General features: G+C 50.2%; 1 protein-coding gene across 14 annotated transcripts in view; it reads left to right on the plus strand.

The window, feature by feature from the left end:
- Positions 1-18,197, plus strand: part of PARVG (parvin gamma) — a 41,038-nt gene that overhangs the window by 18,147 nt on the left and 4,694 nt on the right. For 4 of the 14 annotated variants that reach the window (XM_023221779.1, XM_023221774.1, XM_023221775.2 and 1 more), the window contains 4 exons: positions 3,920-3,987; positions 5,528-5,731; positions 6,985-7,057; positions 7,554-7,893. In XM_023221779.1, the coding sequence (XP_023077547.1) occupies positions 3,920-3,987; positions 5,528-5,731; positions 6,985-7,018 (306 nt within the window). In that variant the 3' untranslated portion in view covers positions 7,019-7,057; positions 7,554-7,893. The other 10 variants (XM_023221777.1, XM_023221776.1, XR_002733555.1 and 7 more) reach the window with 10 other exon arrangements.

Raw genomic sequence — 18,197 nt, forward strand, 5'->3', positions numbered from 1 at the left:
TCCTTCCTTCCTTCCTTCCTTCCTTCCTTCCTTCCTTCCTTCCTTCCACCCACCCACCCATCCACCCACCCAGCCATCTATCTACCCATCTACCCATCCATCCATCCATCCACCCACCCACCCATTCATCCATTCATCCACCCACCCACCCATTCATCCATCCATCCACCCACCCACCCACTCATCCATCCACCCACCCACCCATTCATCCATCCACCCACCTACTCACCCAGCCACTCATCCACCCACCCACCCACTCATCCATCCATCCACCCACTCACCCATCCATCCATCCATCATCTACCTATCTATCTATCCCCATCTACCTATTATCCACCTACCCATCCACCTATTAGCCCTTCTGTTCACCTGCCAAGCCACACCATCTATGCACACATCCATTTAACTGCCCACCTATCCATCCACCTACCTGCCTGTCCATGCACCTATCTTCATGTTTATTCATCTACCCAGTCCATCCATCCATCCATCCATCCATCCATCCATCCATCCATCCACCTACCTGCCTGCCTGGCTACCCACCCATAGGAAGTTTATCTATATGTCTGTCTGACCATGCATATATTCATCCATCCACTTGCCTACCTGTCCATTTACCTGCTTGTCCTTTCATGTATCCATCTGTCTGTCCTTTAGTCCATCTTCCTGTTCTGTTTATTGATCCACCCAATCTACCCATACACCTGCCTGCCCATCCACCCACCTGCTCACCCAACCATCCCCTACCCGCCCGTCTGTTCCCTCATTCCCTGAGTGCCTGTTTAGTGCCAGGCCCTGAGCTGTATGGGATGTTAAGATGATCCAGCACAGCTCCTGCTTTCAGGGACCTCTCAGTCTGTGCCCACTGTTCTCCTAGTGACATGTGGTCTTGCAGGGCCACAGCAAAATGTGTTGGTTCAGATGCCTGGGTCAGAGGAGGGACCTGGAACAATGAGGGGTTAGAATAATCTCAAGGAGTCAAGAAGGGCATTGCATCAGAGGCGAGCGGGGAGGTTGGTTGGGGATTGGTTTGCACAGTTATCGAGGAAGGGCTTGCAGAGGGGAGGGAATAGCGTCAACAAAGGCTCAGAGTGGGGCAAGAACAGGAATGGGTCAGGGAGCTGTCGGTGCTTCACTCTGGCTAGAGGGGCTGGAAGGGTGGGGCCTGACCTGGGGGGCTCAGCAGTTCCCACGTGGACCCTAGAGGCTGGTGGACTGACTGAGAGCTGGCTGCCTGCATCCAGGCACGAGGGCTGCGGCTTGACCTGAGGAAGAGGGATGGAGAGAGTGATGGAGGTGAGGTGGGAGGGCAGGTGAGCCTGAGAAGATGCAGCTCCCACCGCCTCTTCCCCAGGTACAGCCTTCAGTGCCCGCTGGCTAGTCCTGCCTCTGCCCCCACCAGGCCCCTGTTGTGTGTGCTGCCACTTCCTCGAGCTCCCTGGGCTCTCCCACCTCTGGGCTTTGGCACAGGCTGCTCCCCTGTCAGGGGCGCCCTTCCTACCCGGTAGGCCTGGCCCATGAGAAGGGATTTTACTACTTTCCAAATAAGGAAACAGAGGTCCACGGGGGGCCAAGGCTTACCCCGGGTCAGTGCCAGGCAAGAGGCCTGGGTCTTGTGCTTTTCACCACCAGCTCCCTGCCTGCCTGGACCTCAGGTTTTCTGTCTCTGAAAATGGGCTGACAATGCCTGCCCCCCACTCAGGCCACACAGGTAGCAAGAAAGAGTTTGGAGAACCATCGAGGAGTAAGCATTGAGGGACATGTGGTCCCTAGTGTCCCCAGCCTTGCCTCTCACAGGAGGTGACATTGGAGGCGTGCATCCCCGTGGACAGGCTGGAGGGTTGGTGGCTGGTGGCATGCCCAGGATCCTGGGCAGCCAGCTTATCTCCATCCATGGCAGGGTTCCTGTGGCCCAGGGCAGGAGGACCTCTTTATCTCTCTGCAGCGGTAGCTTTTTCTGAAGAGATGAAGCAGGAGGCAGGCCCGCATGCCCAGTCCCGGGGCCAGCCTTTGGGGCTGTTTCTGGGAGAGACAAAGGCATCCCTTTCACATGCCCAGGGCGTCCCTGTGCACTGGATCAGGCCTCTTGGCCTATCTGGAGCCCAGTAGCAGGTGAGGTCCCCCCTGGGCCCCTACCAGACTGCCCCTCCACCTGGACCCTTCTTCTGGGCCCCTCCCCTCAACCCTTCTGGACACCCACCCCATGCCTCTCCCCTGCTTTAAGTGGACCACCCAACTGCCAAGCCCCATCTGCCTCCCCAGCCACGTTCCCTCCTCCCTTCCTGCCGACTCCCAGCTACAGCCACATGACCTCTGGCCCGCTTCCAGCTCTCCAGGGCCTGGTCCTCCCCCATTCCCTCGCATCCACACAGGCTGTGCTCTCAGCCCAGCCTACCCCGGCTTTGCTTCCCACCTGCTTCCCTGGGCGGGCGGCCAGCTCTGCCCACCTTCTCAGCTCCTCTGCAGTCCCTCAGTGCTCTGTGGGGCCCTGAACCACAGTCCACATTCCCTTGGGGTTAGCCCCCTGCACTTTGCCTCTCCTGGCCCTCTTCCCCGTCCTACCTCCATGCCCCTGTGAGGGCGGGGCAGGGTTGCATCTCCATTTTACAGAGAGGAGCCCGGAGCCCGAGAGGCTTACCCAGGACCACCCAGCTGCTCAGTGGCAGCCTCATGCCAGGACAGCCTACCGCCCGCAGCCTGCCGTGTCCCTCGCCCCCATGGGGATGCATCTTGAGTGGGTGTGGTCTCCATCTTCCCTGGAGGCCAGGTGCTCTTGCCTTGGTTCCCAAGAGCTAGATGCTGGGTCAGAGCAGCGAGGCCAGGACAGCCAGTGTCTATGGTCCTGGTGGTCGTGGCAGGCAGAGTGGCCGCTGCCTCCTAGGTTCTTCCATTTGGAGGAGCCACACCGGCCAGCCGTTGCCACAGACGTGCTGCTTAACAAACCACCCGAAAACCTAGGGGCTGAAAACCACACTCATTTCTTCCCACGGACCGGCAGGTTGACTGAGTTTAGCTGCTGGAGGCTCAGTTAGACTTTGCCACTCCTCCGAGGACTGGATGGGGATCAGGCTGCCGTGGCTGGGTGGCTCGGCTCTGTGGCACAGCCTGCCATGTTCCTCCTGGGACCAGCAGCTGGCCCGGGCACGCTTTCCTCCTGGCAATGGCAGACACACGAGAGACCAGACAGAAGGCATGAGGCCCTGGCTTGGAATGGGCAGGCTGCCACTTCCATTGGAGCAGGCCCTGTGGCCTTGGCAGTGACGTGGGACAGCCCTGCTAAAGTGTGTGGGCGCAGAATTGGGCCGGTGGTGGGATCTCCCGCAGGCGGTGTGGACAAATGTACAAGCAAGTCCTCATATTGGGTCTTGGAGTTAGGAACTCTTCCCATCCCCATTTCCACAGAGGAAACAGTTCAGAAAGGCACAGAAGCCTGGCCCAGGGCACACAGTGAGTTAGGGACCTCCCTGTTTCCCTCCTGTGGAGCCAGTGTGAGCCCCTGGGAGCTGGAGGGTGCCAGGGCTCAGTGGGGTTGAAGCCAAGGCTGAGACTGGGTTCTGAGCTTGCCTCGGGAAGGCAAGGCACTGAAATGTGAGCGGTGAGAATGTGGAGGAAGGGGGCAGGGGGGACCACCTGTGGGCTGAGGGCCTGGGGCTCAGAACCCAGCTCAGAACCGCTCTGGGGCACCCCTGGGCTGCAGGGCCTCTGCTCAGTCTGTTGCACCATCCAAGCCCCAGTTACAAGACGGGAACAAACGTGCAGACTTCCATGTTGCTGTGTGCAACCGCTTTGCTGAATCCACTGATTTTAGAACCTACTTCTGAATATGAGTCAGATTAGATGTGGGGGAAGAGCAGCAGCCTCTTAGCTCAGACCCCAAGAATGAATTTTTACAGCATATTGTGGGCAATCTCTGCTGCAGGAATGTGTAATCGAAATGCTGAAGAGGTCGTCAGCGGAGGAGGGCGGGAACACCAGCCCTTGCCGAAGGTGGGCCCCTGCGGAGTTGTTATCTTGGCAGAGTAGCCTCTTGAAATTGGTTTTCTCATTATCAGACCCACTTTGCGGATGGTGTTTGTGTGAGATAGTCATTCGTTATAGGCACGGAAGTTAAGGACCGGGGGAGAGAGGATCATTTGCTCCCAGAAATCAAATCCCTGGAGCCAGGAATCCTTGGTGTCCTTCCACATTAAATTCTTCTTCCCCAGGAGGATTTGCACGCATCCTCCCGGGTTGTAACCTTCTCTTGGCTCCATGGAAGGTGGTAGTTTTATCTTCATCTCAAACCACACACGGAAGAAAAATCTCTGGACAGAGCATCGTGAGATAGCTCTGCAGTCAGGGCCAGCTCTTCTGGGAGATGATCTTTTGTTCGGATTGAGTGTCATTGAGGAGGAGTGTGACAAACAGAAGCAGATGTCATAATTTTCAGTGTTGATAGCAGCTCCCAAAGCATAAGTTCCATGAGGGCAGGGGTTCTGGTCTGTTTTGGGCACTAGTTGCATGGCTAGTACATAGTAGATGACAAGTATTTTTTAAATAAGTGAATGAACAAAGTTATTCCAAAACGTTGGTCTCAGGAGGTGCTCTGTGACGAATGGATTCTATGAATAAGTAACTTGGGGAAACATGTCTAGTCTTGAAGGTTCATGAGACCCACTAACACGTTCAAGGTTCTGATAAGTCCTGCAGTGAAGGACTTCCATATTATTTTATTTAATCCATCAGTTTCTAAAAATGTTTGGCCACAGATATCCCCTTTCCTGTCCATCCTAGATCACAGTTTGGGAGATTCTGGCTCACTGAGTATATCGAAGGCGGGGCTTTGAGGCAGGAGAGCACAGCGTGGAATCTAGAACCTCAGGTTCCTCAGGGTCTTGTTCTCACTCCGACATTTACTCTCCGTGTAACTGCAAATAATATTCGTAATGAGAATGTGAACAATAGCAACAATTGCAACCCTAGTTTCCCAGAATATTCCAGGCTAGGAGGAAGAACTGGGGACACAGTGATGGGAACTTCCGGTGATGCTCTGGTCTGTCCACTCAGAGCTTCCCGTCCATCTTGGTCTGGACAGCCTCAGAGCTTCACCCCGCATTGGCACCTGCAGCGTGCTGCAGCATTGGCTCCGTGTGATAGCCTTTGTTTTGCTCTGTCTCCCAGGCTGGAGTGCGATGGTGCAATCTCGGCTCACTGCAACCTCCGCCTCCTGGGTTCAAGCAATTGTCCTGCCTCAGCCTCCCAAGTAGCTGGGATTACAGGCATGTGCCACCGCACCCAGCTAATTTTTGTATTCTTTAGTGGAGACAGGGTTTCACCATGTTGGCCAGGCTGGTCTTGAAGTCCTGACCTCAGGTGATCTGCCCACTTTGGCCTCTCAAAGTGCTGGGATTACAGGAATGAGCCAACGTGCCTGGCCCGTTTCTTCTTGTTGGCTGACTATAGAAGAGCGGCCTCGCTGCTGCTGCTGGGCACCCTGCCCATACACTCCTTTCCATCTGGGACCCGCCCTCCATCTTTGTGTCCCCAGGTGGAGAAGGACTATGGTAACCCACTTCCGGCTCCTGTGCCTTCATCATCCTCCCCTTCAAATCTTGCTTTGTGGCTTCAGTTCTGTGTCCGTCATCACTTTGGATGCGCATGGCAGCCTTGGAGAGGCAGGCAGACAGACGCATCATCCGCATGACACAGATGAGGCAGCTGAGGCCCAGCCAGGATGTGTGACTTGCCTGAGGTCAGACACTGAGTGGCAGGGGTGGGGGCGGCAGTGCACAGACATCCAAGCTAGAACCCAACAGTCCTCTTGCTCGGGCCCTCCAGGAGATGGCTGGAGGTGGCCTGGGCCAGGCTGGCATTCTGGATGAGTCTTGCCTGGCCTTGTTCATCCAACGCTTGGCCAACCTGGCTTCTTGGCCCCTGGCTGGGTTGCCATGGGAACTGCCCTGCCCTGGTGGGACTGCTGTGGCCAGGCAGATAGGGAGGGAACGGGACCAGGCACGGCTGACCCCTGGGCTGGGATGTCCAGCCCCTCTAGTGGATCTACTGGTGGCTAAGGCAGAAGGGAGGACCTGTCTGAGGTCACAGTGAACCAGGAGTTCGTCCCTCTTCACCCACACCAGGCTGCTGCCCTAAGGCAAAGGGCTAGGACCTACTCTGGTTGTAGATGAGGCCCAAGGGAGAAGCTAGAATGGAAAGGGAGGGGACCCAGTGCGGGAGGGCCGGCAGGGCTCCTGCGCTCTCATCGTATCCTACAGCAAGGCACAGGGGAACTGTGGCAAGCCCACTTTGCAGATGAGCAGAGGGAGGCTGCAGGCAGGGACCAAACTGAGCAATGAACCCCTGGGGGACCGGACTGATGCCCAGGCACCCTCTACCTCTAAAGGGAGCCATCTCCGAGGCTGCACCCCAGGCAAGGGGTGGTGGAAAGGACAGCCACTGGGTGGGGACCACTCCGGTCTCCAGCCTGCTTCCCATGGGCGTTGGAGTGGACACACCTGGTTTGAGCACTTTCTGTCTCGTGAGCTCCAGTGAGTCCCTTGGTTCCTCCGAGCCTCGATTTCTTCACTGTGCTTTGCCCTGGGAAACAGTTGTTCTCAAAAGGGCTCTGCCACCCCAGGCCCTTGCTCCTTTCTCTGGGTAGTTCTCCCTGCCTGGCGGGACTCACAACCAGGCATCACCTCCACCAGGAAGCCTTCCCTGATCCCTACTGGGTATCCTCTTTGGTGATTGTCTTTTTCAAAGGCAGTGGCCCCTGGATGTGTGCATGTTCCCAGTGTGGTACAGCACCTGCTCAGAGCCTGTGAGTGGCTGAGGAATGAGGCATGGATTGTTTGTGTGACGGAGTGAGCTCTCCATCCTTGGGGGCTGTAGGGAGTTTGGGCTCATGATGGACATGGCAGACAACAGGAAGGGCTTGGCACTTGGGATCCAGGGCCTGGCCTGGGGCGGCTGCTTGTGCCCACATCTGACAGGGCCTTGTCATCATAGCTGCACAACGTCACCCTGGCGCTGGAGCTGCTGAAGGATGAGGGCCTGCTCAGCTGTCCTGTCAGCCCTGAAGGTGAGTGCATGGCCGATGCCCACATGGTGGCCAGCCCTGGGTGGCCGCCTTGTGCGAGAGCCACAGAACAGGGTGCAGGGCGCTGGGGGATGAGCACACGTTGGCAGAGTCCTCTTGCCTGGCAGGGGTGGAGAATGGGTGCTTGCCAAGCTTTCCTGGGAGGGGGTACTGCAGCCCCGGGGGAGGAGGTCCTGGGGTGGGGGAGACCAAGGTCTCTGGGGACAGGCTGTCCAGAGAAGCCAGACCTTGAGGAGTTGCTGTGTTGGAGGCACCACAGAAGGGTTCAGGGGAGGACTGGCCAGGAGGAGGAGGCAGGTCACGCAGCGGGCGTGGGACTCAGGCCTGGGGTGACCAGCTGTCCTGGTTTCCAGGGATTCTCCTGGTGTTAGCACTGAAATCCTGAATGCCAGGAAACTCCTCAGTGCAGGCCACACCGGGATGGTCGGTCGCTGCCACCAGGGCCTGACCGGCTGCCCTGCCCTCCTTTGGTCCACAGACATCGTGAACAAGGATGCCAAGAGCACACTGCGGGTGCTCTATGGCCTGTTCTGCAAGCACACGCAGAGAGCACACAGGGACAGTATGCCCCGTGGAGCCCCGAATTGACCCTCACTGCCCCCAAAACCCAGAGCCTGCTTGTCGGCTCAGCTCAGAGGGCCCGAGGCCGCAGGGGGTCCTCCCGCAGTCCCGCTGTTTCCTGTGCATTCGTGAACTGCTTTCCTCCCACCCCATCTCCTGTCTCCATCATCAGATTATCTCTGAACCCCCTTGTGTGGATCATTTTGAGCTGCCTGGCCTTGCTCAGTTTATTTTAATAAAAGCGTTTCTGGGAGGGATTCTGGGAACTTGCCAGGGTCCTGCGGAGGGCCCTTAAACCCGCAGCCTCCCTCCTGTGGGGTGAGCGTGGGTCACATCAGTCTCTGGGCCCAGGCTCGTGAGAGCCCAGAGAGGTGGCGTCACTCAGGGCTGGAGGCTCTCAGGGACCGGGCCCACAGACCCAGACCCTAACCTTTCCAGCCCAGCTCCCCACACTGGCCTGCTTCTCACTTGGGATGATGGGCCCCAGAGTCACCCTCCAAGGCAGGAGCCTGCGTGGCTCCATAGCCACGCCCCCACCCACCCGGAGAAGTGGATTCAGTGACTGTTAAAGCAACACAGGCCGGGCTGAGCCCTGCAGCTGCCCTCATGAGTTTTGCCCAAAAGTCACAAGCAATCTTCGTGGTTGGTTAGTGGGTTCAGGTCGTCTCCAGTCTGTCTTCGGGAGCTGTGGTTTCCCACTCGCTCCAGTGAGATTTGGCGTTTTCCGCACATAAGAGTTGCGTGGGAGAATTGCACATAGTCGGTCCAGGGCTTCCGGAGTGGGGCTGAGCTGATGGCTGATGGGAGCAGGGGAGGAGGCTGGCAGGGAGGGCTGAGGCAGGCAGGGAGGTCTGAGGCTGGTGGGGAGGGTTGAGGCTGGTGGGGAAGGGTGAGGCTGGTGGGAGGTGAGGTTGGTGGGGAGGGGTGAGGCTGGCAGGGGGGCTGAGGCTGTTGGGGAGGAGTGAGGTTGGTGGGGAGGGGTGGGACTGGCAGGGAGGGGTGAGGCTGGTGGGGAGAGCAACCACTGCCCCAGGCTGCTGCTCCTCCTTGGACCCTGAAGAGGCCTTTGGGTCTGGGGTTTTCACAGTTTGACAGCTGTGGCCTTGGGGAGGGGCTTTAGAGGGGGTTAGGGGATAGGTCACCACTGACACCCACTGGGGGCACCTGGGCAGATGTCCTTCGGGAGAGCAAGATGGGAGCCAGGGACGCGGCGCCAGGTCAGCCCTGAGAGCTGGTGTCTGGGTGTGAGGAGGTCTTGAGGGGTCTTCCCTTCACCTAGCCTCCCATCTGCCTGCCCCTCTCGGCTCCCAGTTCACAGGGCAAACCCAAGCCCATAAGCGGGTTCCATGTGAGCACTCAGATGCACCCCTCTTCATGGATACCCACCCTACGCCAGCTGCCTCTGGGAAACGTGCATCCTCCCACACCAGGTACCTGGAGCCCAGCTCCTTCCACCTGCTCAGGTGCCCCCTCCATTGAGATGCCCCCTCCAGCGCCTCAGGTCCTCTCCTTGAGCTTCTGGGGACACAGGCTCAACCTCTCACAGCTGGCTTCATCCCGAAAGCCTGAAATCCAGCCCCATTTCTTGGGGTCTTTGCGTCCTCACTTGCTCGGGCCCCACCCACTGCAGGCTGGCTGTGCCTGGCTGTTCCACGTCCTCACTCTTACTCTATTTGACAGCAATTAAAAAAAAAAAAAAAAGTGACTTATTTAATTTCTGTAGCTTTATTGAGGAATAACTTCCCAGTTGGAAGTGTACAATCTGATGAGTTTTGACAAATGCATGCAGTCAATATAACCACCACCATCGTTATGCAGACATGGGGGGACATTCCCATCACCATGCAAGTTTCTGCACCTTTCTGCAGCCAATCCCCTTCTCCCAGCCCCTGGCCCTGGGGACCACTCATCTGTTTTCCGTCACCATCATTTAGCCTTGTCTAGAATTTCTTATAAACTGTGTCCTATGGTATGTTGCTTTTTGTGTCTGATTTCTTTCACTTAGCATAACGCTATTGAGAGTATCTCCATTGTTTCTTTTATCAACCACCCATGTCCTTAGTACAGCACCATTATATGGGTACACAGCAATTTGTGTATGCATTTGCCAATTGATGGCCCTTTGGGGTTCTTTTGGGGTTTTAGTTTTTATGAGTGGCATTGGTATTCGTGTTCAAGTCTTGGCGTGGGGCCTATGTTTTCATTTTTTCTGAGTAAGTACCTAAGACTGATGTGGCTGGGTCATGTTAGTGTATATTTTACTGTATAAGAAACTGCCAACTAGGCTGAGTGTGGTGGTGCATGTCTATAATCCCAGCACTTTGGGAGGCTGAGGTGGGCAGATCACCTGAGGTCAGGAGTTCAAGACCTGCCTGGCCAACATGGTGAAACGCCATCTCTACTAAAAATAAAAAAATTAGCCAGATGTGGTGGTGCACACCTGTAATCCCAGCTACTCGGGAGGCGGAGGCAGATAAAAACTCTTGAACCTGTGAGTTCAAGTGAGCTGTGAGTGGTTGAACTTGTGAGTCAAGTTGCAGTGAGCTGAGATCGCACCACTGCACTTAAGCCTGGGCAACAGAGCAAGACTTTGCTTCAAAAAAAAAAAAAAAAAAAGAAAAGACTGCCAACTGTTTTCCAAAGTAAATGTGCCATTCACATTTCCACCAGCAATGTATGAGAGTTCCAGTTGCTCCACATCCTTGCCAACACTTGGTACTGTCCATCTTTTCCATTTTAGCCATTCTAGAGGGTACAACGGTATCACATTGTAGTGTTAAATTTATTTCCCTAATGACTAATAGTACTGAGTATATGTGTTAGTCAGCTTGGGTTGAAGAATACCATAGAGATGTATTCCTCACAGTTCTGAAGGCTGGTAAGTTCAAGATCAAGGTGCTGGCAGATTTGGCTCCTGGTGAGGCTCTCTTCCTGGCACACAGATGACTTCCTTCTCTCCATCCTTACAAGGTCAAGGGAAGAGAGAGAGAGAGAAGGGGGGAGAGAAGAGAACAAGAGCATCAGAGTGCTTTGGTGTTTCTTCCTCTTATAAGAAAATGAATCCCATCATGAGGCTCCGTCCTCGTGACTTGATCTGACCCTAATCACCCCCCGGAGGCCCCACCTCCAAATACTACTACACTGGGAGTTAGAGGTTCAACGTGTAAATTTTGGGGGTACACAGACATTTAGTCCATAACAACGTCTTTTCATGTATGTTTCCATCTGTATATCTTTGGTAAAGTGTCTGTTCAAATCATTTGCTTTTTTTTTTTTTTTTTTTAATCTAGAAGTTTTGTAATTTGAGCTCCTATATTTAGGTCTATGATCCATCTTGAGTTAATCTTTATAAATGGGGTGAGGTAATAAGTCATTTTTAAAATTTTCTTTTCTTGCCTGTGTATGTGTATACATATATACATATATGTGTGTATATATAAATGCATAATTGTTCCAGTACTATTCATGTAAAGATTTTCCTTTCCCCATCAAATCACATTGGCACTTTTGTAGAAAATCAATTTGCCATATATATTTAGGTCAATTTCTGGACTCTCTATTATGTGTTATTCTGTTCTGTTGATCTACACAATCTACATCTTTATGTGGATATGTGTATTTTTATACCAATACTATAGTGTCGTGATTACTGGAGGTTTATAACAAGTCTTGAAAGCAGGTAGTATAAGTCCTCCAATTTTTTTTTTTTTTTGGAGATGGAGTTTCAATCCAGGTGGATCACCTGAGGTCAGGAGTTCAAGACCAGCCTGGCTAACATGGTGAAACTACATCTCTACTAAAAATACAAAAATAAGTCCTCCAATTTTGTTCATTTCAAAAATTATTTTGGTTCTTCTAGGTCTTTTTAATTCTTTTGGTTTCTACATAAAATTTAGAGTCAGTTTGTCATTTTCTGCAAAAAGCCTGCTGAAATTTTGAATTGTGTTCTTTAGATCGAATTGGGGAAAACTGACATCTTAAATATATTGGGGAGCTAAGATCATTGATTTGAGAACATTCTTCTTGTATATAAACATTTAATGCTGGAATTTTTTTTCTAAGAACAGCTTTAGCTGCATCTATGCAAATACTATATGTTGTGTTTTCACCTTCATGAAGTTCTTTCTTTCACCTTCATGAAGTTCAGAATATGTTCTAATTTCAAATGTGACTTCCTCTTTCACTCGGGTTATTTAGAAGTGTATAATTTCCAAATATTTTGGGATTTTTTTCCAGCTATCTTTTGGCATTGGGTTTTGTTGTGGTCAGAGAACATACTTTGTATGATTTAAATCATTTAAAATGCATTATGACTTGTTTTATGTACTGGATTATGGTCTATCTTGGTAAATATTCTGTACGCACTTGAAAAAGAATGTGTGCTCTGCTGTTGTTGGACAAAATGTTTCATAAATGTCAGTTGGTTGATTATGTTCTTCAGATCTTTTATATCCTTACTAATTTTCTCTCTACTACTTCTATCAATTACTAAGAGAGAAGTGTTAAAATCTTCAACTGTAACTGTATACTTCTCTATTTCCCCTTTCAATGCTATCAATTTTTGTTTCATAACTCATATAAGATTATAGTGTCCTTTTGTCTCCTTTATCCCTTGTAATATCTCTTACTCTGAAATCTGCTTTGTCTGATATTAATATAGCCACTCAATCTGTTAGTATTAGCATGGTATATCTTTTTCTATACTTTTAAACCGAGTCTATTTAAAGTAGGTTTCTTATAGACACAAATAACTGTGTCTTTTTATACAAAACCTCTGTCTTTTAATTAGAGGGTTTAGTCCACTTACATTTTTTATTGTGGCAAAATATAACTAGCATAAAGTTAACCATTTTAGTCATTTTAAGTGTACAATTCAGTGGCATTAAGTACATTCATACTGTTGTGCAACCATCACCTCCATCCATCTCCAAAACTTTTCCTTTTTTTTTTTCCCTTGCAGTTCTGATTGAACCAGTTTTATATTTATTTTTTTATTTTTTTATTTTTTTATTATACTTTAAGTTCTAGGGTACATGTGCACAACATACAGGTTTGTTACATATGTATACATGTGCCATGTTGGTGTGCTGCACCCATCAACTCGTCATTTACATCAGGTATAACTCCCAATGGCATCCCTCCTCCCTACCCCTCCCCACAATAGGCCCTGGTGTGTGATGTTCCCCTTCCCGTGTCCAAGTGATCTCATTGTTCAATTCCCACCTATGAGTGAGAACATGCGGTGTTTGGTTTTCTGTTCTTGCGATAGTTTGCTAAGAATGATGGTTTCCAGCTGCATCCATGTCCCTACAAAGGACACGAACTCATCCTTTTTTATGGCTGCATAGTATTCCATGGTGTATATGTGCCACGTTTTCTTAATCCAGTCTGTCACTGACAGATATTTGGGTTGATTCCAAGTCTTTGCTATTGTGAATAGTGCCACAGTAAACATACGTGTGCATGTGTCTTTATAGCAGCATGATTTATAATCCTTTGGGTATATACCCAGTAATTGGATGGCTGGGTCATATGGTATTTCTAGTTCTAGATCCTTGAGGAATCGCCATACTGTTTTCCACAATGGCTGAACTAGTTTACAATCCCACCAACAGTGTAAAAGTGTTCCTATTTCTCCACATCCTCTCCAGCACCTGTTGTTTCCTGACTTTTTAGTGATTGCCATTCTAACTGGTGTGAGATGGTATCTCATTGTGGTTTTGATTTGCATTTCTCTGATGGCCAGTGATGATGAGTATTTTTTCATGTGTCTGTTGACTGTATAAATGTCTTCTTTTGAGAAATGTCTGTTCATATCCTTTGCCCATTTTTTGATGGGGTTGTTTTTTTCTTGTAAATTTGTTTGAGTTCTTTGTAGGTTCATCTCCAGAACTTTTTCATCAACCCAAACTGAGACTCTGCACCCAGGAAATACTAACTCTCCATTCTCCCCTCCCTCAGTCCATGGTAACCACTATTCTACTTTCTGTCTCTGTGAATTTGACTATTCAAGGTACCTCTAGTCCTATTTACATTTAATGGAATTATTAATGCCATCTTGCTATTTGCCTTGTTCATATGTTTTTCTTATTTCTTTTGGATTGAGAACTTTTTAGCTATGTGAATTTATTTTCATTATTGGCTTACCAGCTGTATTTCTTTATTTTCTTTTCCTAGTGGTTGCTCTAGACTTTATATACACATCTGCATTCACATCCTGTGGTTGCTATAATGACTTACCACAAACTTCTTGGCTTAAAACAGTAGAAATTTATTCTCCCACAATTCTGGAGGCCAGATGTCTGAAATTAAGGTGTTAGAAGGGCCACATTCCCTCTGGAGGCTCTAGAGAGAAAGCTGTTCCTTGCCTCTTCAAGCTTCTGGTGGCTACCAGCATCTGTGGGCTTGTGGGTGCATCACTTTAATATCTACCTCCACAGTTACTTTGCTTCTTTCTCCATTTTCTGTCTATCCCTTCTCTGTGTGTCTCTTATAAGGGCACTTGTCATGGGATTTAGGACCCACCCAGATAATCCACGATTATCTAATCTCAAGATCCTTAATTTAATTATATCTGCATAAACCTTTTTTCCAAAGAAGCTAACATTCACAGGTTCTGGGCATTAGCATGTGGATAAATCTTTTTGGAGGCCACCTTTTAATCTATTATAACATCTTAACTTATTACAGTCTACCTTTAAGTAATATTACTTCCATTTCACTCTTCTGTGTCCTATTATCATGTGTCTCATTCTATAGAATAAATTTCACAATATATTATTTTTGCTTAAAAATGTCAATTGTCTTCTTTTGAGACAGGGTCTCCCTCTGTCACCCAGACTGCAGTACTCACTGCAGCCTCGACCTCCCAGGTTCAATTGATCCTCCCACCTCAGCCTCCTAAGCTACTGGGGCTACAGGCATGCACCACCACACTTGGCTTTTTCGGATTTTTTTTTTTTTTTTTTTTTAGAGATGGGGTCTCCTATGTTGTCCAGGCTGGTCTCCAACTTCTGGCCTCAAGTGATCCGTTTGCCTTTGCCTCTCAGTGTGCTGGGATTACAGGCATGAGCCAGGGTGTCCAACCACATCGATTGCCTTTTAAATAGTTTTTTTTTAATTGAGAAGAAAGTCTTTTATATTTACCCACATACTTATTATTCCTGGTGCTCATTGTTTCATTTTCCATTTGGTGGTATTTTCTTCCTGCCTAAAAGACTTTCTTTATCATCTGTGTAGTGTTGGTTATATGTTAGTGAGCTTGTGTACCTACAGAAATAAATTCAGTATTGGTCCTTCCCACTCCAAACAGCTTTCCTGGCAATGCCTTCTGCTTCTAAAATTCCTGTCCCTCCTCCCTAAGGGTCACTCTCCAGTCTCCACTGCAGCTCTAGCCCTGAGCTCCAGACCCACATTTCTTTCTTTTTTCTTTTATTTTTTTTTTTTTGTGTGGTAAAATACACATAACACAAAATGTACCATCTTACCATTTTTAAGTGTATTCAGCAGTATTAAGTACATTCCTATTATTATGCAACTGTCACCACCCTCCACCCACAAAACTCTTTTCATCTTGCAAAACTGAAACTCTGCATCCATTAAACAATAACTACCCCTATCCTCCTCCCCTAGCCCCTGACAACCACTGTTCTACTTTCTGACCTAATCCACATTTTGAACTTCCCAGGGCATAGCTCTGCCTGGGGTACCCACCCGGAGCTCACCACATCCAAGTCAGAACTTGCCCTGTTCTCTAATCCTCACTCTGGAACTTTCCAGCTGGCCTCCCTTTCTTGTCCCTCTGACTTCACTTCTGCACCAGCAGCCAGAGTGCTTTTGTCCTGGGAACCCAATCTCACTATCATCCTGCTCTAACCTTCCCAGGTCCCAGCCTCCAGGCAGCTTCTGGACTCTGGGTGCTCTGGTGCTGCTGGCTTTGTCGCCCTCCTGCTCACTGTGTTCTGTCTCCTTCCCTGCCTCAACCTTTCCACACTGCTTCCAGTTATATCCCTGACATCTCTGCGATCTTTCCAAGTCTTTCTGATGCTGTTCTCTCTGCCCAAGATGCCCTCATCCCGCCTGCCCCAGGAACTTGTCATTCAGAAATGGAGTAGGGACATTATTTGAGAAGAGAGTGGGGAAGAGGGTTCACCATGGGACAAGGTGGATGCCTGGGGGCCCCAGGTGCCTGTGGGTGGGTGGAAGAAGTGGTTCCCACAAAGAAGAATAAGACGAGGCAGGAGCAGGGAGCCCTTTCCTCCCCTTATTTCACTATCCATGGCCTTCGCTCTTTTTCTCTCTTCCTCCATCCTAAGAAATCCGACTCCAGTAGAAGTTGCAGCAGAAGTTGGAAGCAGGATAATTATAGCAAGCTGAACAGGAAGGCGTCCAGGGCCAGAGAAGGAGCTGGCAGCTTGGGCTGGGTGTGCAAACAGCTTCGAAGTGAAGGGAAATGCCTCGAAGGCTGGGGTGCCTCGGAGTTGAGCTGCTTCCCAAAATAATCCAGAGGGCAGCTGTCTTGGAGTCTGAAACTGGGTCTGGCCGCCTGAGCTGCAGGAAGCCCCAGGACTCACACCAGCTCCACTCTGGGAACAGATGGAGCTAGGATTTTTTTTTTTTTTTTCTTTTTACCAAAGTCAGCTGGTAAGCGAACAGCTTGTCTAGAGAAAAGTGTGTTCCTGCCCCCATATCTTCTGGCAGTGGATCAAGGCTACCAATGCCATCCCAACCCCCATCCCTGCACCACCAGCCTTCTTTCCTTGTAAGACTTGGGCAGTGGTGAGCAGAGGGGCATCATGGACCTAGAGGCACATGAGGTCCCCACCCCTTGGGAGTGTAGCCCAGGGAATGTCCTGGGCCCCTAGGTCAATGGGGGACTGGGCTGAAGGGCCTGGCTGGTAAGAAAGTAGATGATGAAGATGTCCCAGAAATGATTCTTCCAAGAAGAGTCAGCCAATGGAGCTGGGTTGGCCAACAATTGCATGAAGTCATTTATTTATCCACAAGCATTTCATATGGGTTTGTTTATTATTACCTAGAAAGGTGATGCGTTAATACCTAGGTGGGTTTTTACAAATGTGCAAAATCACAGTGCACACACCATTTGTAAGAGAACTTCTCCACCTACTGTGTGCAGGCCCAGGGCACAGAGCTGGGTATAAAGAGAGTGCTCAGACCGAGGCTCTATCCCAGGGGAGGTGTGACCCAGGGTGGAAGGGGCTGGGTGGTGCAGTGCTTAGAGTGTGATGCTTGAGTTAGACCCTGGGGTGTGAATCCTGGGCACATCCTCACCTCACTCTGTGACCCCAAGCAAATCACTTACCTCCCTAAGCCTTAGTTTCCTTCTAGGTCAAATGGAGGCAAAAGGAATCTATTCTTTATAGGGCTATTAAAAAAGTTAAGTATCTGGGCCAGGCGCGGTGCTCACACCTGTAATCCCAGCACTTTGGGAGGCTGAGGTGGGTGGATCACAAGGTCAGGAGATTGAGACCATCCTGGCTAACACAGGTGAAACCCCGTCTCTACTAAAAATACAAAAAAAATTAGTTGGGCGTGGTGGTGGGTGCCTGTAGTCCCAGCTACTCAGGGAGGTTGAGGCAGGAGAATGGCGTGAACCCTGAAAGTGGAGCTTGCAGTGAGCCGAAATTGCGCCACTGCACTCCAGCCTGGGTGACAGAGCGAGACTCCGTCTCAAAAAAAAAAAAAGTTGAGTATCTGGAGAGCTTGAAGCTTGCTGGACACATAACATTCAATAAATGTCAGATGACATCATCGGTGTCATCACCATCGTCACCACCGCTGTCACCATCATCACCATTACATCTCATCATCACCGTCATCATCTCATCATCACCTCCACTGTCACCATCACCATCACATTGTCATCACCTCCATCATTATCATCATCATTGTCACTATCATCACCATCACATCATCATCATCACCATCATCACCACCATTACACCATCACCATAACTACTACATCATCGCTATCACTACCATCATCATCATTGTCACCATCACCATCATTGTCACCATCATCACCACTATTGTCACTATCATCACCATCACATCATCATCGTCATCACCATCATCACTACCATCATCATCACCATCACAGTCATCATCACTACAGGCACAAAAACAGTGCTGGAAGTCCCTCCTCCATAGGTCCGGGTGAGGATGCAGTGACATGAGGTACGTGAGGTTGGAGGCCTGGCACGCCTCTGGCACTCAGAGTTAGGCACTAAAAGGCCAGCTCATCAGATGAGTCCTACCTGGATTTTGTGTCTCAGCTTCTAGGCTTTGCTTGTTGGAGACCCACAGCAGCACCTAGCCCTGGGTAAATACTTGTGGACTGACCCACTAACATGACCTCTTAACTCTCCTGGGTGAGTCAGATCTAGACCTGCTGCTTCAACTTGCAGGCCACCCAGCTGGCCACCCCAGCACTCCGGGATGCCAGTGTTCAAGCGGGGCTCAGCTCTGACTTGAGCCCATCTTCTCGGCCCCTGTGCTGGGCTGGTAGGCTCACCAGCTCAGCTGAAAACACAGGGGCAAA

This window comes from Piliocolobus tephrosceles, chromosome 19 (genome assembly GCF_002776525.5).
Source record: "Piliocolobus tephrosceles isolate RC106 chromosome 19, ASM277652v3, whole genome shotgun sequence".
NCBI classification, from domain to species: Eukaryota; Metazoa; Chordata; class Mammalia; order Primates; family Cercopithecidae; genus Piliocolobus; species Piliocolobus tephrosceles.